Source organism: Triticum urartu, chromosome 2 (genome assembly GCF_003073215.2).
Source record: "Triticum urartu cultivar G1812 chromosome 2, Tu2.1, whole genome shotgun sequence".
NCBI lineage: Eukaryota > Viridiplantae > Streptophyta > Magnoliopsida > Poales > Poaceae > Triticum > Triticum urartu.
The window spans coordinates 562,222,056-562,245,302 of record NC_053023.1 but is presented as its reverse complement, the minus strand read 5'-3'; the positions used below and the strand labels follow the sequence as shown (position 1 = coordinate 562,245,302).

General features: G+C 44.0%; 4 protein-coding genes across 4 annotated transcripts; 2 read left to right on the top strand and 2 right to left on the bottom strand.

The window, feature by feature from the left end:
- The first annotated feature begins 298 nt into the window (after positions 1-298).
- LOC125538766 (serine/threonine protein phosphatase 2A 57 kDa regulatory subunit B' theta isoform-like) lies at positions 299-3,950 on the top strand. The gene is made up of 2 exons (XM_048702058.1): positions 299-2,162; positions 3,300-3,950. Exons 1-2 carry the CDS (start codon positions 987-989, stop codon positions 3,633-3,635), a joined length of 1,512 nt encoding a protein of 503 aa, XP_048558015.1. The 5' UTR covers positions 299-986; the 3' UTR covers positions 3,636-3,950.
- A 1,032-nt stretch (positions 3,951-4,982) lies between these two features.
- Positions 4,983-7,982, bottom strand: LOC125538767 (26S proteasome non-ATPase regulatory subunit 6). The gene is made up of 8 exons (XM_048702059.1): positions 7,703-7,982; positions 7,495-7,609; positions 6,581-6,671; positions 6,344-6,489; positions 6,031-6,250; positions 5,838-5,946; positions 5,542-5,710; positions 4,983-5,424 (listed from the first exon to the last, which is right to left on the bottom strand). The coding sequence occupies exons 1-8, from the start codon at positions 7,842-7,844 to the stop codon at positions 5,250-5,252; spliced, it is 1,167 nt and encodes a 388-aa protein (XP_048558016.1). The 5' UTR covers positions 7,845-7,982; the 3' UTR covers positions 4,983-5,249.
- Positions 7,983-8,096: 114 nt separating this feature from the next.
- Positions 8,097-14,470, top strand: LOC125538765 (elongator complex protein 3). Its single transcript, XM_048702057.1, has 9 exons — positions 8,097-8,648; positions 8,937-9,006; positions 9,120-9,292; positions 9,395-9,569; positions 9,720-9,886; positions 13,064-13,283; positions 13,373-13,477; positions 13,774-13,926; positions 14,203-14,470. The coding sequence occupies exons 1-9, from the start codon at positions 8,161-8,163 to the stop codon at positions 14,359-14,361; spliced, it is 1,710 nt and encodes a 569-aa protein (XP_048558014.1). The 5' UTR covers positions 8,097-8,160; the 3' UTR covers positions 14,362-14,470.
- Positions 14,471-14,806: 336 nt separating this feature from the next.
- Positions 14,807-22,953, bottom strand: LOC125538763 (anaphase-promoting complex subunit 2). Its single transcript, XM_048702056.1, has 16 exons — positions 22,643-22,953; positions 21,143-21,232; positions 20,092-20,323; positions 19,524-19,801; positions 19,348-19,419; positions 18,539-18,780; positions 17,602-18,015; positions 17,298-17,499; positions 17,058-17,172; positions 16,891-16,973; positions 16,327-16,446; positions 16,148-16,236; positions 15,998-16,079; positions 15,378-15,569; positions 15,187-15,255; positions 14,807-15,048 (listed from the first exon to the last, which is right to left on the bottom strand). The coding sequence occupies exons 1-16, from the start codon at positions 22,823-22,825 to the stop codon at positions 14,929-14,931; spliced, it is 2,583 nt and encodes an 860-aa protein (XP_048558013.1). The 5' UTR covers positions 22,826-22,953; the 3' UTR covers positions 14,807-14,928.
- Between the last annotated feature and the right edge of the window lie 294 nt (positions 22,954-23,247).

Genomic DNA, 23,247 nt, shown 5'->3' with positions numbered 1-23,247 from the left:
GCTCGTGCTCGGTGCAATGCTACTATTTGGTATACTAGTACATATCTTTTCCTCCCCTGATTTTTTTGTATTTTCCCCAAATACTAACAGAGCACAAATAAACTAAAACATCGTGGACTCAAAACCACGATTAAATTAGCCCTTAATAAACGAAAAAAATCATCTAAAAAAGTAAAAAAAAAATAAAGGCGTTCTACTCTTGCGCCAGACCCACGAAGGCTCCCACTTCCCGGCGAGGGCAAAATCAGGCAAGAACAAGGCAATTAATTGCACTCACCCAGCTGCCAGCCAGTTGGGGTAAAATACTCTGCCCCCAGTCTCCCTTGGCTGGCTCGCTGTCTGGATTTGCTTGCCCTTTGTTGCTCTCCGACTCCCACGCTCTCCGCCCGGCACAAACTTCTACTCCTCCTACTCCTCCGTCTCCGTCCCCCTTCTTCTTCCCCCTTTTGCCGCTTTTGGGGACCTCGACCCCTCTCAAATCCAGAGGAAGGCCGGGGGAAAGCAAGCACAAGCACAGCTCCCCCTCCGGCTCCAGCCACCCCAACAAAAGGTTCCCTCTCCCCCTTCCCTTCCCCCTCAATCTCGCCACTCCCGTCCTCCGCCGCCGGTTCTTGGATCCTGGATTTGGCGGCCGGTGGAGCCGAAAGATTCCATATTTATTTATTCCGCAAGGTGGAGGGAGGGTGTGGCGATGGGGGCGTCGCCTGATCTGCCGGCGTCCGCCTGGTGGAGCGCCTCCTGGACGAGGCCTGATCCGTATTGGTCCCAGTGATCTGGCCGCGCCGGCGGCTCGGGTCCGTGGTGCCAGGGTTTGTCTGCTGCCCGGCGGCTGCTTGGAGATCTTTCTTGCGCTGTTGCCTGTTGGGGGGTGAGTTCAGGAGCTGTGAGGATTTGCCTAGATCCCTCTCTGTTCCTGCTGCTGATTTGCTGTGCTGGGATACTGCTAGGGTTTTGTCGTGCTCATAGGTTGTCTGTGGTAGGAGAAGATGATTAAACAGATCCTTGGCAGGCTGCCCAAGAAGACAGGGAAGGCCGGCGATGGCCGGGATGCTGCCACGGCCAACGGCAACGAGCCGTCCAACTCTTACAGCGTTGCAAGGAGTGTGGAGCCTGGTGGGAATAAGAGAGCAGGAAATGGGGAGCACCTGCCACCAGCTGGCTCCGCTTCTACTCCGGTGATGAATGGGGCTGTGGTGTATCACTCCAACGAGCCGCTGCCGGCGTTCAAGGACGTGCCGGTCTCGGAGAAGCAGAATCTGTTTGTCAGAAAGGCCACCCTGTGCTGTGCTGTGTACGACTTCGCCGATCCGACCAAGAACCTGAAGGAGAAGGAGATGAAGCGGCAGACGCTTATGGAGCTTGTTGATTATGTCACTTCTGCAAATGGCAAGTTCTCGGAGGTCATCATGTTGGAGATCAGCAAGATGGTTGCAATTAACTTGTTCCGGAGCTCGAATCCCACTCCTCGTGAGAACAAGGCCATCGAAGGAGTTGATATGGAGGAAGAAGAGCCTCTCATGGATCCAGCATGGTCACACCTGCAGATCGTTTATGAGGTTTTCTTGAGATTTGTAGCGTCGCAAGAGACAGACGCAAAGCTGGCCAAGAGATACATAGACCATTCCTTCATTCTCAAGCTACTAGATCTTTTTGACTCTGAAGACCCCAGGGAAAGGGACTATCTCAAGACAATACTCCATCGAATATATGGTAAATTCATGGTGCATCGCCCATTCATCAGGAAAGCAATTAACAACATCTTCTACAGATTTATATTTGAAACGGAAAAGCATAATGGTATTGCAGAGCTGCTGGAGATCTTGGGCAGTATAATTAATGGTTTTGCCCTGCCACTTAAAGAGGAGCACAAATTGTTCCTTCTCCGTGCACTGATCCCACTTCATAAGCCAAAGTGTGTGGCAATGTACCATCAGCAGCTATCGTATTGCATCACACAGTTTGTTGAGAAGGATTGCAAACTTGCTGACACTGTTATTAGGGGCTTGCTGAAGTATTGGCCTATAACCAACAGCTCAAAGGAGGTGATGTTCTTGGGTGAGCTAGAAGAGGTTTTAGAGGCAACACAGCTTGCAGAGTTCCAAAGATGCATGGTTCCGCTCTTCCGTCAGATTGCCAGTAGCATGAACAGCTCGCACTTCCAGGTTAAATCTCACCAGACGTATACTTAAGTTTGCATCATTTCTACTTCACTGATCTTTATTGGTTCTGGTCATAGTCCATATATGCCCTTCACTGCCTTAAGTTTATGATTCTGTTGACTTGTCGTTCATCTGTATATCAACATTGATGTCTTCAATAGATTTATTTTATAGTTTTCTTCCCTGGTTATGAAAAAGATTTACATGGGCAACCTTTGCATGCCTTGGATGTTTACTACGCTCTCTGTGCATCACAAGGGTGTTTCTTTGGCTAAACTATGCAAATGGGACTTTGGTTGTTTTGAAAATATGCTAATCTGTAATTCTGTATTGTAAAAGAAATATAGACAATATGTTTCCTTGATCCACTTCTGAGCATTTGTTTATTGGTACCAGGAAGAGAACACTTTGCTAGAGGCTATCAACTTCTTATCACTAATTTATTCATTTTCTTCTTGACATAACTGCAACTTTTGTTATCTTGCATGAAACCTTTCCAGAAAATGATCTGATGCATCCATGATAATCATACTAATCAACCTGCGTCAGTTCAATTTACATGCTGCTTGAAAAATATCTTTTACTATTTCATTAAATTTCCTTTTTCTGCTCTTTTGAGTTGGAACTTATCATGTGGTGTCTTCTGAAAGTACCATTTTAATGGAAAACACCATGTTCATCAGTTTTGGATAGTTAAAACCTATATGTATTTGATGACAGTCAATCCTTGCTGGAGTCATGTCTGAAACAGGTCTTGCACATTTTCTAGGATACAGGTGTTACACAGTTTTTACAGTTTGGATTTATGATTTCCTTTCCATCTGCTATCATGCTCTTAATGAATTATTCTGTGGTGTGCCACAGGGTTCTCATGATCTAAATAGCCTGTACCTTTAATTACTGTCCTCCTCTAAAACATAGAGAGGTTTTCATAGTTCATGTTAGTTAGTTTGTTTTTTTGCCTAGCTGTGTGGTTACTGCAGCAGTTTGTATCTTACTGAATGTTTCTGTAGCTACACCCATAGGTTGGGGATCTATAAACTAAACTTGTTTGTTAAACTGTAGAGCATGAAACGGTGTAAAGAATATTCAGCAAAAACATATAGCTTAACTTCCACATTTCTTCTTATCTGTTTCTAGGTGGCAGAGCGAGCACTGTTTCTATGGAACAACGACCACATTGAGAACTTAATCAAGCAGAATTACAAGGTGATACTACCCATCATCTTTCCCGCGCTCGAGAGAAACGCCCGGGGTCACTGGAACCAAGCTGTCCGGAGCCTGACGCTGAATGTGCGCAAGATCTTCACCGATCATGATTCCGCGTTTTTCGGAGAGTGCATGCAGAAGTTCGACGACGACGAGCTCAAGCAGGAGGAGTCCAGTTCGAAGCGGGAAGCGCTGTGGAAGCGCCTGGAGGAAATGGGCGGCGAGAGCAGCCCCTCGGGTATACCCAACGGCAAATCCAGTCAATAGAATATACCCATAGCGACCGCGATCGCGCGATCCTTTGAACGATGCGCGACTGATTCTCTGGAACTTGGGCTGTGGTTGTAGTGTTGGATTTTTCTTTTTTCTTCTTGGTTGGTGAGTTGACTTCCCCTGGGTAGGGTGTATTTGGTTTCGTGAGGACTGCATGATCAAAAGGTATGCATACATGAGAGTTTCTGTGATATTTGGCATGTGTCGTGGCATGGGTCAGGATTATCGTATAGACCAATAAACAGCGTCAGGTTTTGTTGAGGATATGCTCTTGGGTGGTTTACTTAAATGACAATGATCATTTTGTTATTGCCCTTGTATGAGCTAGCATTGTGTTTTGTTTGGCTTACAACCAAATAGATTGTTGGAACACTAATGTTATACTCCCTCAGTCCCTCTGTTCTTAAATATAAGTCTTTGTGGAGATTTCATAATGGACTACATACGGAGTAAAATTTATAAATGAGTGAATCTACATTCTAAAATGCATCTATATACATCCGTATGCGGTCCATAGTGAAATGTCAGCAAAGACTTGTATTTAGGAACAGAGGCTATATTTAGGAAGGACCTCCGTTCCAAAGACTTGTATTTAGGAACAGAGGCTATATTTAGGAAGGACCTCCGTTCCTAAATATAAGTCCTTTTAGAGATTTCTTTATAGACTACATACGGAGCAAAATGAACTTATACTCTGAAAGGCCTATATACATTCGAATGTCTCTATAGTGAAATCTCTAAAAAATTAGGAATGGAGGGAGTAGAAGTCCTCAGGCACGTTCGATCCCGCCCTCTCCATGTGAACTATGAGCTGATGGCAGTCGTTGATGTAGCATGGCATTTTTTTCCAACTACTACATGCAAATCCTGGTAATTCTTACCATTTTCCTTTTTTTAGGCTGGCAATTCTCGATGTTTGCATCATGACAAATCCTTTAAAACGCATGACAATTATTCTCATGCAGCAAGGCATTTTTCTGAGATTTTTTACACAACATGGGGCAATTTTTATGTAGAACGTGACAATTTTTTTATTCAGCTGCATGATAAGTTCATCAGTTTCACTTGGCAATTCTGAAGCGTTCACTGAAATGTTTTTTTCTGAGCGAATGAAAACATTCGTCTGTTCCTATACCTCCTTCAGGGAACGTCGGATATATATTGGAATGGGTTGTGAGAGGGAATCATGAAAGAGGAATGCCAAATAGAAACCTTCGTGCAATCTTGCGTTCCTCACTTTTTGCTGGTGCAGTAAAGTTGTGCATTTTTTTTAGAAAAAGTTAGCACAAAGTATTTGTTGCCAATTATGCTCGTTTTCTAAGAAAGGTAAAACGCTGGTCATAAAATTGTAATAAAAAATGGACGAATTCATCGTGGAAACAACCATCTACAAACAATGGTCTGCAATTCCCTCGACCCATATAGTTAGATTACAAGTCAAATCCTCAGATTGAAAAGAAAAAACCTACCCCTCTTTCCCTTTGACCGATTTGAAACGCAAAATGCAATACTGCCAGTACTCCGCAGGAGCCAAAGCAAAGTCTTGTAAGGGAAGCTTGAGTAAGGTAGGGTTGTCCAAGGAGCTGCTCCAAACCTCACAAAGAAAGCCTACAGGTCAATGACTCGCGACAGCTTCTGTATGCGATTCAGCAGGAAGTCTCCTTGCTTGATGGTCGACTGGTAGAAGGCATTACGTGCATCAGGTCGGTTCGTCTCCAGGACACCAGCAACCTTATCAATCTTGCAGTGAAGTTTCCCAGCAGCAATAAAGCGCGACAATTCCCTGTGTTGGGAGAAAAAAGGTTAGCCACATCAATTATATCATACAGACATACACAGTATCAGCACCAGGAGATGATGCATGACATGCAAGAGTAATAACATCAACAAAAATTCTTACTGGTCTATGAAATCAACTGTCACACCAAATGAGGCAGCCATTGCTTCCATCGTCACACTCTTGTATGACTCAAGGAACTGTGAATAGACAACAGTGCGCACTTCACGCATGAAGTAGCGGAAATGTGGTTGCAAGTATCGGTCTAACTTGATCTGCTCCGTCAGGCCAGCTGAAAACAAACATGAACCAGATATGACAAACCCAAAGAGCTAACCCCACCAGAACAGCCAAACAAGCATTACTGCTCATCAGAATAAACACAAGAATATGACAGGATAAAGTGATCCTTCACTTACAGAATGCCACAAAAAATGACTTGTACTGGCAATCGTAGAGGGAATTGAGAAACTCCGAGAGGTGAGGTACTTTGCCAATTACAGCCAGGATCTCAGGTGCGTCTACAACCTGTCAACATTATTGTTAAAATAGGTATTCTATCCACATTCAAGTTAAACAAGCACACTTGAAGGAGAAAAGATGAATACGTACCTTTTGTTTCAGTGATACGCGGTCCAATGTGATAACACTTGTAAGGACCGTGTAAAAGATGAAGGTATCATAGGGGAACAACTCATAAGTTGTGAAAGTTGAAACGGAATCCAAAAATAAGCTAGTAGCCTTCTTGAAATTTCTAGTGGCCATGCAGTACAAGCCTTCGTACACTTTCAATCTGTTCTTCCTCTCCCAATCACCACCCTCTTCAAACAAGCTTCGATCAGGAAAGGAGGTTGCTCAGTATTACACATCATAATGCAAAACAAGTACAGTAGCAAATAGCTAAACTACAAGACTTCATACTTACATTTTGGCCTTGTCAACGGACTTGGAGATGAGATCAAAGTCCATATGGAAAAGGCCAATCTGTAAAGTGTAGAAAACAAGATCCATCTTCTGCCCCACAGCTACAGTTTTGCCTTCAGTAACTTTAAGCTGCTCCAGCGCTTTTTCCTGAAATTTTGGATATTTAGGTCAGAAGAAAATATCTAAAACATATAACGAAAACCTAACACGGTGGAAGACATTAGATATGTAGACATGCCTTCTCGCCAACCCTTATGAAGTACAAGGATTTGGCTAGATGGGCTTCACGCACTTCACTCTCACCCAAATTCTCTTCAGCATCCGCGATCCTTTATGCATAGATAGTTGAATGATATTAAGCAGTAGAAGCCAAGAACAAAACCAACATAATGCAGATTCAGATGAAACAGAAGGTGGGAAAAAGAAGCGATACGCTTCACAAGTTCAGAGTCTAGATAACAAGAGTGCACATTTTCAATCTTTGCAGAAAAAATTCTGACTGCTTAAACTGCAGACCTTTCTGGAGACCAGTAATTTGTTTGTGCACACATCAATTCTCTATTTACTATCAGCTGCTGTTCCACTACTGATCTAGATGGTTGTCCATCAGTAACCTTAAACCAGTACATTTTAGTATGCCCTTCATATCTCATGATATCAATCAGGGTCTGTCTAGGACACATCTAGATGTGACATAGCCTGATGTCCACTATGTTTGTGGTCTATTTTTTTTTTGTCCCAGCTTTTTTTTTGTTCCTTGTTGCTGCCTTATTTGTGGGAGCTTAGATGACATCCTTAGAAAATATTTAGATGTGAATTAGACAAACTGTATCAATAATATAGGAAAAAGAAATTTGGTAGTACTAATAGTTTTTAAGACATCCAAATTTGGCAATATTGGAAGGGCGAATACTAGTTAGTACCAGTTATTATAATGCTGAGAAACAACAGGAGCATCAAGAACAAATGAAGAATTGCACAATCACAGTCTAGAGCTCGTAAAACTGTGGGTTTCTAAGGGCTAAATTATCAGATAATCTATATGGAGTGGTCAAACTATGTTAGATGTATCGACGGCAGGAGTATTTGAAACCCTAGAAAGTAGCCTGAAATTCGAGCATGAAAAAGGGTAGGCCGGAGAGATCCACTCACTTCTCGTCGAACTTCTTGGTCTCCTCCTCGATCCGGCCGCGCATCTCCGCGAGCAGCGCCGCGTCCATCTCCAGCACGCCTTCGGCCGCCAGCGACTCGTACAGCGCCGCCATGTCTGGAAAAAACAAGCGCATCGGATCGAATCAGACCACCCTAAACCGACCCACGGGTGAGGAAGCAGATTCGAGGAGGAGGCGGGGTTTGGTACCATCGGATTTCACTGCGGCGAGGACGTCATCGCGGAGGCCGACCTTGGCGAGGTCGTCCACGTCTGGCTGCGAGAGGAGGAACAGCTTGTGCGCCAGCACCAGCTGCGGCTGCTGCTTCCCTTCCTCGCCGCCTCCGTCCATCTCGCCGCCGCACGCTCGCCTCGCCTCGCCTCGCCGCGCTTTGCTTCTGCCGCAAGAGATGGGGGGAGAGAGCAGAGCAGAGCAGAGGAGAAAGGATTTTCCCGTGAGCAGAAGGATTTAATTACTGGCCTATACTAGTTTACATTCTGGTTCGACGTGTATTAATCGGCACCGTCCGTTCGCGATCTGACGGCTGTGCTGGGCGGAGAAGGGTCGAACCGGCCGGTAGAGAAGGCAAAGGCCAGACACCGACCGAGCCCAACTCCAGTTTCGTCCCTCCGAGGCCAAAAAAAAACCTTCGCCGAAACCCTTCCCGATGGCCGCCGCCGTAGCCGCGGCCGCGGCCGACCAGCCGCGCCGCCGGAAGCCGACGCCGGGGCGCGGGGGCGTGGTGCTGCCCGCGGGGCTCTCCGAGGAGGAGGCGAGGGTGCGGGCCATCGCGGAGATCGTGTCGGAGATGGGCGAGCTCTCGCGCCGCGGGGAGGACGTGGACCTCAACGCGCTCAAGTCGGCCGCGTGCCGCCGCTACGGGCTCGCCCGCGCGCCCAAGCTGGTGGAGATGATCGCCGCCGTGCCGGAGGCGGACCGCGCGGCGCTGCTGCCCCGCCTGCGCGCCAAGCCCGTGCGCACGGCCTCGGGCATCGCGGTGGTCGCCGTGATGTCCAAGCCGCACCGGTGCCCCCACATCGCCACCACGGGGAACATCTGCGTCTACTGCCCGGGAGGCCCCGACTCCGACTTCGAGTACAGCACCCAGTCCTACACTGGATACGAGCCCACCAGCATGCGCGCTATCCGGGCAAGGTGATTTACTACTACTAATGCTGTTAACACATTGTTAGAAATACAAAATGCATGCTTCAGTTTGCATTGCAATTGAATCCTTCCTATGTGACTGAAAATTGTGTCTCATTGGACTGTTAATTAGTGCAAACAAGGTTTCACTAGTGATCTATTTGATCTCTGCGCATAAAAATCTAATAGCCACAGGTTGTGTTGAGCGATGTATCTATACAAGTACTCTTATCATTTTGACTGCTTTCTAGAGATGCTTTTGAAAATGTATTTACCGATCTGGAGTTGCAATTGTAGGTACAATCCATATGTGCAGGCCAGAAGCAGGATAGATCAGCTCAAAAGGCTCGGTCATAGTGCGGATAAGGTTTGTCCCTAGCCCAAGAAACTATTTCATCTTGCTTTGAGTGATTTCATGCTCAATCTACTTATACTTGATGCATTCTAAGTGCAAGGTAATTCAAATATACTCTTTTGCAGGTCGAGTTCATTTTGATGGGTGGGACTTTCATGTCTTTACCAGCTGATTATCGTGATTATTTCATCAGAAATCTCCATGATGCTTTATCGGGGCATACTTCTGCTAATGTTGAGGAGGCGGTTTGTTATTCAGAACATAGTGCTGTCAAATGTATTGGTATGACAATTGAGACGTAAGGGTCGTTCAACATATATCCATTCTTCTTGGTTGCATTTGAAAAAATCCCCTGTTATTTTTCCCATGAAACAACATCTAATTAGTCTTTTTATTCCAGGAGACCTGATTATTGCCTGGGGCCTCATTTGCGGCAGATGCTATCTTATGGATGTACCCGCTTAGAAATTGGTGTTCAGAGTACATATGAGGATGTTGCACGTGACACAAACAGAGGCCACACTGTAGCTGCTGTTGCTGATTGTTTTTCATTAGCAAAAGATGCTGGTTTTAAGGTTATTGCTCACCGGCCTGCTAATTCCTCTTGTTCAATTCATTTCCTTGTTGCTTGAACAGTAGGTTGGTAGCATCAGAATGAGGTGTCTTCTAGCTTGGATTATGACTTGCGCAGTTGTCCTAATAAATGATGATTTACCTGTTGATAGGTGGTTGCGCACATGATGCCAGATTTACCTAATGTTGGAGTTGAGAGAGAGATGGAAAGTTTCAGAGAATTTTTTGAAAATCCAGCATTCCGAGCAGATGGTCTAAAGATCTATCCAACTCTTGTGATTCGTGGAACTGGTCTTTATGAGCTATGGAAAACTGGAAGGTACTATATTTATCCAGTGCTTGATATTTTATTTCCTGCTTGATCTTATGATCAGTCTTTCGGTTCTAAAGTTTGAGAGTGAGAATTGAGAACTGGGACACTTCCTTCAGCACTCACGTGTTGCATGCCCTCTCCTCGTCGCTGTCCGATCATTGTCCCCTTCTTCTTGCGGATGATAGTGGGCCCCGTAGGCCTCGAACCTTCAAATTTGAGAATTTTTGGACGTCCATGCCGGGATTTAATGAGGTGGTGCTTAACGCTTGGAATGAAGATTGCCATCATTTAGAACCTTATCAGAGGCTCTTTCACAAGCTCAAGAAGACAGGGCTAAGACTCACTGAATGGAGTAGGAAATTATTCTCCAGGTCCAAGTTGCACCTCCATGCCGCTCTGCTTGTGATCCTTCGGCTGGACACTGCTCAGGAGGGGCGTGCGCTCTCCATCCCCGAGCAAGATCTGCGGACCAAGCTCAAACGGAGGGTCGTGAGTTTGGCGGTATTAGAGAGAGCAAGGAAGAAGCAATGTGCGAGAATTTCCAATCTGAGAGAGGGTGACGCCAACACCAAATTCTTCCACCGGAGGGTGAACGCGAGACGTAGAAAGAATCACATTCACAGGATACAACACAACAATGGTTGGGTTACAGACCATCAACAAAAAGAGAACTTGATCTATGAGCACTTTTCCAATGTTCTTGGAAAAGGGATCAGGAGGTCCATGGACTTTAATTGGGATGAGCTGGGCCTCGAGGACTAGGACCACGAGTTGGGCGAGCTTGACTCCACCATCACCGAAGCGGAAGTTAAAGTTGCGATTGATCAAATGCCATGTGGCAAGGCACCGGGGCCGGACGGCTTCACTGGCATCTTCTTCAAGCACTGTTGGCCCATCATCAAAGTGGACTTGATGAATGTCATCCACTGTTTCGACACCCTCCACACGGCCAACCTCAAGTGGCTTAACTCGGCGAACGTGGTACTTCTCCCCAAGAAGGAGGGAGCAGAAGGGATCTCTGACTATAGACCTATAAGCCTTATCCACGCCGTTCCTAAGATCATCGCTAAGGTGCTTGCCAACCGCCTAGCCCCTCACATGCACTCGCTCATCTCCAATGCGCAAAGTGCTTTCATCAAAAGGAGAAGTATTCACGACAACTTCATGTATGTGAGGGGTCTTGCTCGCAAGCTGCACAAAAGTAAAATGCCTTCACTCCTCTTCAAGCTCGACATCCGGAAGGCATTTGACTCAGTCCGACGGGAGTACATCATTGATCTTTTGCAGAGAAGAGGGTTCCCACCCAAGTTTTGCAACTGGATCACCGCCTTGCTTCATACGTCCTCCTCAAGGATATTGCTCAACGGAGTGGTCGGTCCTCCGATCTTGCATGCATGCGGCCTTCGACAGGGGGACCCTATCTCACCGTTACTATTTCTCATCGCGATTGACCCGCTGCAGAAAATCCTCAACCTTGCAACCACCCATGGTCTCTTCCATAAGATTCGAGGACGGAGGGCAATATTCTGCACTTCCCTCTACGCCGATGATGCGGCGGTTTTCATGGCCCCTATCAAGGAAGATATTGAGAATCTCTCAAAGGTGCTCACCTGCTTTGGCAACGTGTCGGGCCTATGCACCAACTTTCAGAAGAGCTCGGTTGTCCCAATTCGTTGTGTGGCTATTGATCTAGATGTGATTCTTGCTAGCCTGCCGGCCACCAAGGTTGCCTTCCCCATCAAATATTTGGGTCTACCACTTTCGGTTTGGCAGCTTCGGAAAGGAGACTTCCAATTCCTTGAAGATAAGGCGGCGACACGGCTTGTGCCGTGGGATGGGCTGAACATTACGACCATGGGGCGATGTGCTCTTGTCAAGTCAGTCCTCACTTCGCAGCTGACCTACCACATCATCTCCCTCAACCCTCCTGCCAGCACACTTCATAACTATAACAAGATCCAGAGGGCTTTCCTTTGGGCGGGCACAGACAAGGCCACCGGGGCCAAGTGTAAAGTGAATTGGCGCAATGTTTGCCGCCCAACCGACCTTGGGGGCCTTGGTGTCATCGACCTCACCAAGTTTGCGCGGGTGCTACGACTTAGATGGCTATGGTTCGAATGGAAGGACCCAACTAAGATGTGGGTTGGCCTTGACAACCCTTGCGACAAGATGGACCGGGCTCTCTTCTACGCGTCTTCACACATCATCATTGGCAATGGGGCCCGTGCACCTTTCTGGGATTTACCTTGGATCAATGGGGTGGCGCCCTTGGACTTGGCACCGCTCATTTTTGATATCTCCTCGAGAAAAAAGTGGAAGGTCCGAGAGGCCATGCATGGCGATGCTTGGCTTGAAAAAATTAGGTTACCCATGGACTGGACAATGGAGCACATTACACAAATTGTGACTCTTTGGGCTCGCTCTCGGTATATTCACCTTGTGGACGGAATCGAAGATGACATTATATGGAAGCATACGACAAGTGGTCACTACTCCGTGACCTCGGCATATAAGGCTCAATTCCTTGGCGCCACGCGATCACCCATGGGGCAGACGATCTGGAAGGTCTGGGCGCCCCCAAAAGTCAATTTTTTTGCATGGCTTGCAACTCAAAACCGACTTTGGACGGCGGATAGGCTCCAGAAGCGAGCTTGGCCAAATTGCGGTTTATGTCCTCTTTGCAAGCAGACTAATGAAACGGTGGATCACCTCTTCTTCAAGTGTCGTTTCACTAGGAGACTTTGGGGCATGATCAAGGACTGGCTTGGGCTTGACGGCATGGACACTTCTTGCTGGAATGAAGAGCGCTCCATCAAGGATTGGTGGATCAACATGTCCGAGAAAAACGTGGCAAATCGGAAGGCAATGGCAACCCTCACCATGCTGTCTTGCTGGACTATTTGGTGTGAGCGAAATGCTAGGGTGTTCCAACAAAAATCGACGCTACCATCCATCATCTTTGGTAGCTTCAAGAATGAGGCTAGGCTTTGGATCGCCGCCGGCGCGAAACACTTGGGAAACATCATGCCGCGAGAGTAGAATCTATGTATCTTATCTTGCTTTTCTGTTGTAAAAGCAACTCTAAACTTCTTCTTAATTAATGGATGAGGCAAATCTTTTGCCTCCGTTTCGAAAAAAAAAGAATTGAGAACTTATATACTGGTGACATTTGTTGTGTTGCAGGTATAGAAACTACCCACCAGAGCTGCTAGTGGATATTGTAGCAAGGATTTTGTCGATGGTACCACCATGGACACGAGTCTATCGGGTCCAGAGAGATATCCCTATGCCACTTGTTACTTCCGGTGTCGAGAAAGGTAACCTGCGTGAGCTTGCTTTGGCTCGAATGGAAGACTTGGGCTTGAAATGCAGAGATGTCAGAACACGTGAGGCTGGAATTCAGGTAAATATGGGCTCTGTGAAGTCACTGCCATGTGCTTCTAATTGATTAAGGATGTATCCTCATCTTTCTTGTTGTGCTTCTCCACACAGGATATCCATCACAAGATCAGGCCTGATGAAGTAGAGCTTGTCAGGCGTGATTATGCCGCAAATGACGGCTGGGAGACCTTTCTCTCGTATGAGGATACACGACAGGTACTCAATATCTCGGATGGGATGTGAAAATATGATATGGTTTATGCTGCGTTCCTAAATAGGCATGGATTTTTCCAATGTAATCATGGTCAATTCCCTTTTACATGGGTTGGATTTTTTTAAACTTGTTATCCACGTAGTTATTGCCTTGTTGGTTTCACTTGTACCAAGAAAGTTTTAATCTGTTCTGCTTGTATAGTGTGCTCCTGAGATTGCTACTGTTGCATAGAGTTTATCACCAGGCCCCTTATCCTTTTGATCTTGTGACTCACACTTTCCTTTTCTAAATTCTACAGGATATCCTTATTGGCCTGTTGCGCTTGCGTAAATGTGGCCGCAATGTTACAGGCCCTGAACTCGTAGGGAGGTGTTCAATTGTCCGTGAACTTCATGTCTATGGAACAGCAGTTCCTGTGCATGGTCGTGATGCGGAGAAACTTCAACACCAGGTTAATCTCTTACTCGAACAACCATGTGTGGTAGTTGTCCTCAAATGATCATACTCGGAATACATGGCTGTGCTCAAAATAGTAAAAAAAACAGGACCCACAGGTGTAGTATACAGTGATTGAATGAATACTTGCTAAGCATGGTCACGCTTAGGCTTTTATCAGTGTGTAATTGTTGGAGAGCCCTTCGCAGTTAATTATTCAGGTGTTTACGATGGCTGTGCTACTAGATTGTTTCAGCTGGCTAACATTTGTTCCATCCATCACCATTTTCAGGGGTATGGGACACTCCTGATGGAAGAAGCAGAGAGAATTGCTCGTAAGGAGCATCGATCAAAAAAACTGGCCGTCATCTCAGGAGTTGGAACCCGCCACTACTACCGCAAGCTGGGCTATGAACTTGAGGGGCCTTACATGGTCAAATGTCTAGCATAGTGTATTTCAGCATCAAACGGCACTTGTATTGCAACTAGAAAATTCAAATATGATCATGATGTTAAGTGTAATGTATTTGTAACCTTAGTTATTTTGAAAATTTTGTGTTTGCCCTCTTCAGAATAGAGTTATAGCAGCGTATTACACCTTTTAGCAGAATGGTGTAATCCATGCAACGTATCCTTTGCCGAATACACAGGACGATTTAGTTATTTGAGAGAGGGGGGTGGACGGGTGGCCCCTATTTTGCTCCACATTTCCCTTACCCGCATCGTGTGTATGCACCAAACTGCTGTCCAGTTTGTTGAGAAGCTATCGAAGTAGTGAATGATCACTAGTGCGAAGATTATTACAGGAGTAGCCCCATGTCACACTCCGTAGCAGCTATTTTATCGGACAGTGAGTATCATTGGTTTTTCAGGCGCGGGTATCGTGGAGTTTATAGTTTCTGGCACAAGAATAATTGAATATATTTGATTGGAGTGATTTTGCCAGAAAGGAATACATACTGGATTGACTGCCTGTCATCCTTAATCTAACAGCATAATGTGACACCCTACGTAACAGTTACTTTTTTAGCAAGTACAATCCATCTCTCATTTCAAGCTTTTCATCTGATACTAGACCCGAAAGAAAACTCTGCAATTGCTGCAGTGATTTATCATACGATGGCTCAGCACAGAACATCTGGAACAAATAATATTAGAAGAAACCAATGAGTAGAAACTATGTTAATCAAATATAATATTAGAAGAAACCGATGAGTAGAAAATATGTTAATAGTAGAAACAGGAAGTGGACGAGATTTTAAAATTTTGTGTCTACCTTCAAAGTGTTATGTATTTTGTCCAGTGTCATATTGCCGAAATTGGTTAACATTCCTATGATGAATTTCTGCAGTGCATAATGACGAGTAAAATGATGGTAAGATCACAGAGAACAAAGAAATGGGGAGTGGATAAACAGGTATGTTGAGCATTAGAGAAAAAGAAATATGAAGTTGCAAGGAGTCAAACCTCATAGACTGTCATTTCTTTCTTAAGCTGTTCCTCAACGGATGCAACAGAACTTTCACCTTCGTCCTCATTCATTTGAAACGCTTCGCAGCTTTCGTTCACGATGCTGTTTTTGTTGACATCAGACATGCTATCAACAATTGTGAAGATGTGATCATCGGCATCTGGTCCCACCGATTCAGTCAGGACCCCCTATAACATAGTGTGAAATGCTTAGATGTGCTTATGAAGCAGGACATAGTTGAGAACTTTGCTAGGGAACCATTTGTACAGAAATGTAGTACCAGGTCATGTTTAGAGTATCATATACTCCATATATGTTTCTACTCCAATCAAAAAAAGACTACGATTTGTGCAGAACACTGATCCAAAGACTATCAACAATCTAGTCCATCTTACAGAGGCGCAAACATTAAAAAATCATACTTAAAAAGATTCAGAGTACCATTTCATTGTTAGTAATGTCAGGAATAACAGTGTTAACAGTTTTTTAGCATAAAGCAATCTTAACACTGATATTGACGATCGTGGATGAGTAAAGGAGTTCAAAAGGTAGTAACAGCGTATACTACACATAAACAATAAAAGTATTTTGACTTCATAATACATTTGTGACACACCTTGCTTGTCCAGAAACCTATTCTTCTGTTGAGAGAGTCTACAGGTATGCCGATTTCGGTAGCAAGTGCCTTTGAAGTCCAGCTGAAAATATTTGATGACTTTAGTCAGATGGGAACACAAGAGATATGCAGGAAGACAATTGATATTACCTTGGTTTCTCTTGAAACCGCATTATGATTGCAGCCTGCACAGGTACTACAGTAAACTGCATACTTCTGTCCTCAAATTGCAGTTCCAACTGGAAATGAAAAGAGAGCTCGTAAGAGATATTTCTTCAGTCTTCATGGTTACCCACATATACCCGTCAACTTCAAATTTGATATCAAACCTTGACCGTTCCAAGATTTTTCTTCCACAATAGCTTCCGTGGAGTTTTTATCTGATGGAATCTTTGTGCAAAATCAGACAGCAGTTTATCAACTGAAGCAGGAACTGCGAGATCTTCTGTCTACATTTGCGGCAGATATAGAGGTTTAGTGAATCAAGAGGGTGATCAAACAGGAGGGAAGTTTTTATGTTGGAAATAACAGATATTTAAAAAAAGTGGTGACAGAAACTGAATCTTAGGAATTGTTGTATGTACGAGACAACCAAGATTTGAAGATGGCAGACACTGACAGAAAGTTAGTACGAAGATTTGATGACATAAACAGTTCTGAAACAAATTACTTTTTTTACAACAAAACAAATTACTTGTTAGTGTTGGTGCATATATCTTTGTACAGCAGGATAGCACGTCAATCAATACAGACACCAATTTACGCTCCTGGCTCAACTGTCTCACAATCGATATAGCATGTTATTAATTGAAATGCATGAGTCATTAGCAATCCACGGCATGAAAAGGGAGGGGGTACCACCATGATTTAGATAAAAAGCTTACTGGCAATACCTGAATCGGTGGCCAAAAGTTGGAAGAAATTATTGTAGCATCAAGAACATCATGAGAAATTTCTGCCTCCTCTTGCCCAGCAACTACCATAGAAAAAATAAGGGTTCAAATGCAGGTGCAGTGATAGTTGATGGTTTCTGAAGCAACATGCAGTATTTGAATGGTACCAGTTCCAGGTGCATTTAATAATGATGTTTTAATATTTGAGTTGGTTCTCTTCGAGTCAATCAAGTCATTGAGCATAATCTCACACTTCTGCATGCTGCTCTCACCGAAATGAATCTGCCAAAACAACATAATCATGAGAAATTAAAGGTTACAACGAAGGCATGATGCATCACATGCAGTCCAATCAAATGTTTTTAGAACATTACTAAGTATGGTTTAATACAAAAGTCAGTCTTAACCTTAAGGAGCTCCAGCGTGCGGATATCAGAATCTATATCAAAATCAGATTTGCTTAGCAGCTTTTCAGCCAGCATTACACGATATTCGTTGACCAATTGGTCCTTTGAGCCAATTATACTGACCATCAGTCCAAGTATATCAATTTTCCTCCTACTCCTGCTGCCTTTCAATGGATCTGCTTCAACAGGATCAGGCTCCCAGCTGTAGAAGTTGGAACCACGGTTCTTGATCTTAGAAAAGCAGATTTTCTTAAGGGATTAAGGAATAACAGGCGTTATGGCGAATGTAATGAATAAATCATACCTTTCAGAATTCAACCAAGCTTGCTTCTCATCAATGTTTGTATGATCATCATAGTCAGCATTTTCCTGGTTTTCAGCATCCCTGTTCAATTCTTCAAGAAGATTATCACCAGCATTTCCCCCACTTGTGTTTCCTCCAAATCCATCAGTTAGCATTGTCACTATGCATTTAATAGTGTCTTTTCTACCTCTCAGATAATCCCTAATTGGTTCACCAACTGCTTCCAAGAATACACCAGTGGGGTCAATCGACCGCAACGCCTTGATTGTGGAAACATACTGGTGCAATATGTCATTAGTTGAGGCACCAGCAGTAAGCAAGCGATATCTCAGTGATGAGATAAATGAGTCAACGAGCTTAGAGTGTTGACCCGTGTACTCTAAACACTGCTTTAGGTCTTCAATAGCGGGAGAACTACATTCATGCCCCAAAAAGTATCCAGATGTTAAATATTGCACAAGTTAAGAACGCACGCAAAGTAACAAGAGAATGAGGTCAATGTGCCATGAGACATGAAAGTAATTCATAAAATAGAATCAGATATTTGATATGACCGTGTCAACATACTTTATTAACACCTAAGCATGCAAACGAGGAGAGAGGAAGAAGAGCATGACACATGAAAGGAAATTAAGATCCTTAGTTCAAGGTGGCTAAAACAGATCATCAAATACACATCAGTGAAGCGATAACTAGATGACCTACATCATGATATATAAGTTTTAACTATATTGCACTTCGGCTAAATGAGGATAGGCTGCAAGGATACAGGGACAGTGGCAATGATTGGTATTAAGACATTATAGAAGTTGGATAGATCAAATAACCAAAAACTACATTTTCAGAAGTGAGAAAAGTATTCAAGCATATATATCAATATTTAGATCTCAGTGTTATTTAAATGTTTAACATCATGACATAGAGAAAAATGGCATACCTCTCAGGGTAATCTACTATAATTTCAAAAAGTTTGCCAATTCTTAGGTCCTGCAAGGTTTCATAAGCAAAATATTCAAGGCGCATGTGCCACCTCAGAAGTGCTTCAGAAGGAACACCGATCCCTGGGAAGGAAGAAGGGCGTGAGGCTAAGGGCGATTTCAGACCAGATAATCCACTGTCATAGTCAACAGAGTCCCCCAGATATGTCAAAAGAGCATGCAAAAACTGAAGAGGAACAACCTGACAAGACCAAAAGTTAGTCAGCACAAGCTCCAGAAGTAAGCATCATCTAGGGGAGAGGTATATAAATTGAAAACGGAATAGCTTGACAAGACCCCAAAAGTTTCCTTAACATTGTTACGTGTAAAAGCTGAAGAGGTATGTGGCATGCCAGCGTCAGCATGTATGGACACTATATAACCATAAGCTAGATTCAATAAGCCCATAATAGTTATAACAATATAACAAAATCTCTATCTGCTAACCTGACATGCTAAAGAATTGGTCTAAAAATAGATATCAAAGAACTGCAGTAACATTAGCAAAGATGTTCTGAAGTACAACCTGGACCATGACAGGTGCACTGCAGTGACAGCTCTATTACATAAACAATGCATTCCTGTTCCAGTCTGAAGATTGAGCATAACAGACTGAGCATACAAAGAATAATTTAACCTCAGCAAGCTCAATTACTTAAGTTGGCTGAGCATAATACAAAGGCATGTGATACAAAAAGAAGAAAGGACATGGTAAATATTCGTGCTTATAAATGGATAAACTTAACAAAATGGTGATATGAACAGGTACTTGAATCCACTTCTTGACACTCCCAAGGACAGGGATTCTGTAATCATCACCAGCTAGTTCATAAACTTTAGACTGCAGATGAGAAAAATTAAGACAAGGTTACTGCCAGAAATTCAATGGCATCTCTGCCAGAATAAGAGATGGAGTAGGTGCTAGGCACAGAAGGGCGTATGGACCTTTAAAAGCCAGATTATTGCAGAGGAATAAGAATCTTCGGTCATAGATGTAAAACCAAGACATCTAAAATCACGAACAACTTTTCCAATGTTCTTAACCAAAGTGCAACTTTCTGAAATAACTGTTTCTTGACTATCAATGTCCATTTTAGAATCCCAAGCAGAAACATTGCTCCGTCCAAAAAGTGCATGACTAGCAAGTTGGTCGTTCTCATCAGATGCATCCACCATGGTATTTAGTTCTTCCAGTTTCTTCTTGAAATAGACATTTAGAATCTCTGTAAAATGTCAAGCATGAGCGAACATGACTTTTCCTGATCAAAAGCACAGCGGTAAACCAGGCAATGCCATCACAGGAACTGAAGGTGCCAATAACTAGTGCCTCAACACAGAACAGAAAATATAACACTCTCTGTGTTTTGTTGATTTTCATTATTGCAAAGCCTAACTCAAAATCCATGCCCTAAGGTTCATTAATGGAATTGTATCCAAAAGAACACCGATTCGTGTCAAACACAAATAAAAAAAACTTATCTTCTCATAAAACGGAGAAGGAAAGGTTGCTAACCAGGAAAGCTCAAGGGCAGGGTTGTCAGAAGTACAGAAGATACCATTAATTGGTACCTAGGCATTAAGCTGGAACTACACTCAACTGCTTTGAGCTTTCTGTTTTGTGCCTTTTCCTCGTATGATTGTAAAGCATGAGCTAGAACTAGGACACATTTTTCCTGGTAACTCTTTTCCAAGCATATGTCCTCTAGTGCTGCACTCAAGACATCCTCAGGCCAACTTTCCTGAACCTGGAATGCATGATTTCAGAGATTATGTTACTTAAAAATCCTAAAGAAATAAAACAAGGTGTTAAGTGATCATGTCTAAAATATCTTTAACTGGATGAAAGAAGGTGTCTCAAATTGAACCTACTGAATACTGATGTTAGTTCTATTGAGATTAACACATCAACATTTGGTACATTATCCATGTCCATGCTACAGTAAGGTAATCTGATGGCGCATATCACTTTAAAACAACACATGCAAATTCACCCGCAAAAAAAAAATATTCAAGGTCAAGCTGGGTTATATCAATATCAGTTTATCCTATTCCGTATTTTGTAACCATTTTATCATTTTTTTGACTGGTACCTACTCCCTCGGGTCCAAATTATTTGAAATTCTAGCTTTGTCCTAAGTCAAACTTCTTTAAGTTTGGCCATGTTTAGATAAATAAATATCAAAATCTACAATACTGAATTAGTTTCCTTAGATTCATCATAAAATATATTTGCTGTTGTATATATTAGCACATTTTTCTATATATTTGGTCAGATATAGAGAAGTTTGACTTAGGAGTTAGGGCAAAGCTAGAACATCAAATAATTTGGGACGAAGGTAGTAGTAAATATATTCACTTCTCAGCATATCCTCTTTAGTATTTGCTTTGCACAAATGAGCTTCAAGTATAATTTATCTATTTTCCTTGTTGAGTCAACATACTTATCATTATGCATCCTGATTGTGTAAGCAAATTATGAAACAGATAGACTCCAAATCTGAAGAAAAATGAAAATTGTAAACAAAGGCCTTGAACAAACAATAATTAGGTTTTCCACAACTTACACAGAATCTAATTCTTTCTACTGCAGAAGAACTGCTATAAGGATGAAATTTCTGCCAGAACATCTTGACCGCATTGTTTCTAAATGCTTCCTGCACAGGGGCGGGTTAACAAGTGAAGTTAAATTAAATATCCATACTAACAGAAACAATGTACTAGAGCAAATTGAGAAATTCAGCAAAGAGGCTAGCATCAAGTCATCAACTAATATTAGACTGGGTGTCTGCTACTCATTACTAACTCAACTACAGAGGTAACTAGACCAATATCTGCCTAATCAGTATGGCAAAAATACTCTTATTCTACAGGGACAATCGAGTATACAACCTACCTTACCCCTGTATTTTAGCTACCTCTTCCTCTTAACTGCATTATGGACATATAGAAGATTGGTTGACTACCTCATAGACAGATGACAGAAATGAAGTCAGAAGCAGTGAGTCTTAATAAATACTACTGGAAGCAAGTGTTAGTCTCAGTAATTCATCGTGCCATAGTGCATAATATGAGATAGCTCAAGCTTCAAGGTTTATGGCCTCACTGGCTATAGCTTATTAGGATATACAAGCTCGTTTATCTACATTTGCCAACTAATGGAACAAGAAACTGAAAACTTCAGAAAGCTAAAGAAAATACGTAAATCAAATCAGCCACTGCAGCTACTCCAATTGTACACACTATTACACTGCTGGTTTTTGCATTTGGTGGTATAACCCCACAAGAAACTCCTCTGATGCCACAGGGAGGGTTCCCAGAAAATGGAAATGGCACCAACAGTTTTCAAAGTCACCTCAGATTAGCAATATACAGCTAAGAAACTTTTCAGGTTGCTTGAGTTATGACACTAAAAATTAACAGAGTTGAGCATTTGAGGGAACGGAGATGACTAATTTGTTAATGTTCAAGCATGATTCGAATTCAACCAGGACCACATGTACAACTTGAACAAATCCCTGACTCGCTACATGTACAGTTTTATATCTTGATTCAAGAAGCATAGCTCCTGATTCCATCAATGGAATCACGAGCGACAAGGTTAAACATGAAGCTGGCCCAGCTCGTGAAACTTCACATTGCTAAAACAGCCTATCTTAACCAGTGACACATTTGCAGTAACGATTCCGGTCATAACTGTCAACTAGATGCTGAAGAGCGGGCCTAAGACGCTAAGAGCAGCAACCACCGTTCTTATACCAAGAGAAGAACGGGAGGCAGGCAAGCTAGTTCATCCAGAAATCCCGCATCCCAACGCTGATTGCACTCCGGAATTTCACACGGGCATTTACACAAACACACGCGGGGGTGGGGGGGGGGAGGCTTTGATCCCAACCCCGTACTCCCACGGTGCACCCTCTGCGATTCGGCACAGGCATTCTCGCAAACACCCAGCACGCGACGCAATGTGTATCCTAAGTTCCCAGCCCGTCCGACTCGGAAGTAGCAGCACAGAGCAGTATGAAGTGCGGGTGTGAGGGAGGGAGAGAGGAACGGGAGTCGCAGACCTCGAGGTTGTGGAGGAAGTAGTCGCGGACGAGAGTGGCGAGGCCGCGGGCGCAGAGGTCCGCCACGACGGGGGCGAGGCGCGGGCCGACGGAGAGGTCGCCGGCGCCGCCGACGAGCTCGCCGGAGAGAGCGCAGAAGCGGGCCCACGAGCCGAGGGCGCCGTCGGAGTCGTCCAGCTGCATCGCCTGGCGGCCGCGGCCGCAGCCGAGAGCGGAGCGCGGGGGGGACCGGGGAACGGGAAGGAGGCGAAGCGCGAAAGCTCCAAAGTCCAAAGTGGGGAAAGGGGGCACGCCGTGGGCAGGAGAAGAGCAGGAAAAAATCGCGAGGTGGGCTTGGCTGGTTTGGTCGTGGCTTGACTTCTCTCGGTGTGTGCGTGCGGTCGGACCCCGTGGCCATTCGACTCGAACAACGACGGCGCGATGCTGGCTTGTGGCTTGGGCTCGCGGTTACCGTGCCAACATGCATGCCGCGCCACGGCACGACCCACACGAATCCATCGGCTGACCATGAAATGCATCCGGCCGAGCTTCCGGACTGGAACGAGAATTAAGGTTGTACTATGCAATATTTAATTTTTTGCGAGATACTAGAGCCGCGACAATTA

Excerpts from the sequence above, each read along its gene's own strand:
- LOC125538765 (XM_048702057.1), top strand. The coding sequence starts at position 8,161 with ATGGCCGCCGCCGTAGCCGCGGCCGCGGCCGACCAGCCGCGCCGCCGG. Across the intron at positions 13,284-13,372 it reads CACGTGAGGCTGGAATTCAG|GATATCCATCACAAGATCAG; the intron begins GTAAATATGGGC and ends TTCTCCACACAG. Across the intron at positions 13,927-14,202 it reads CGGAGAAACTTCAACACCAG|GGGTATGGGACACTCCTGAT; the intron begins GTTAATCTCTTA and ends CACCATTTTCAG.
- LOC125538766 (XM_048702058.1), top strand. The coding sequence starts at position 987 with ATGATTAAACAGATCCTTGGCAGGCTGCCCAAGAAGACAGGGAAGGCC. Across the intron at positions 2,163-3,299 it reads TGAACAGCTCGCACTTCCAG|GTGGCAGAGCGAGCACTGTT; the intron begins GTTAAATCTCAC and ends ATCTGTTTCTAG.
- LOC125538767 (XM_048702059.1), bottom strand. The coding sequence starts at position 7,844 with ATGGACGGAGGCGGCGAGGAAGGGAAGCAGCAGCCGCAGCTGGTGCTG. Across the intron at positions 6,251-6,343 it reads TCCGTTGACAAGGCCAAAAT|CTTGTTTGAAGAGGGTGGTG; the intron begins GTAAGTATGAAG and ends TCCTGATCGAAG. Across the intron at positions 5,947-6,030 it reads GCGTATCACTGAAACAAAAG|GTTGTAGACGCACCTGAGAT; the intron begins GTACGTATTCAT and ends TAATGTTGACAG.
- LOC125538763 (XM_048702056.1), bottom strand. The coding sequence starts at position 22,825 with ATGCAGCTGGACGACTCCGACGGCGCCCTCGGCTCGTGGGCCCGCTTC. Across the intron at positions 19,420-19,523 it reads CAATAATCTGGCTTTTAAAG|TCTAAAGTTTATGAACTAGC; the intron begins GTCCATACGCCC and ends TCTCATCTGCAG. Across the intron at positions 16,237-16,326 it reads AAAATCTTGGAACGGTCAAG|TTGGAACTGCAATTTGAGGA; the intron begins GTTTGATATCAA and ends TTTCATTTCCAG.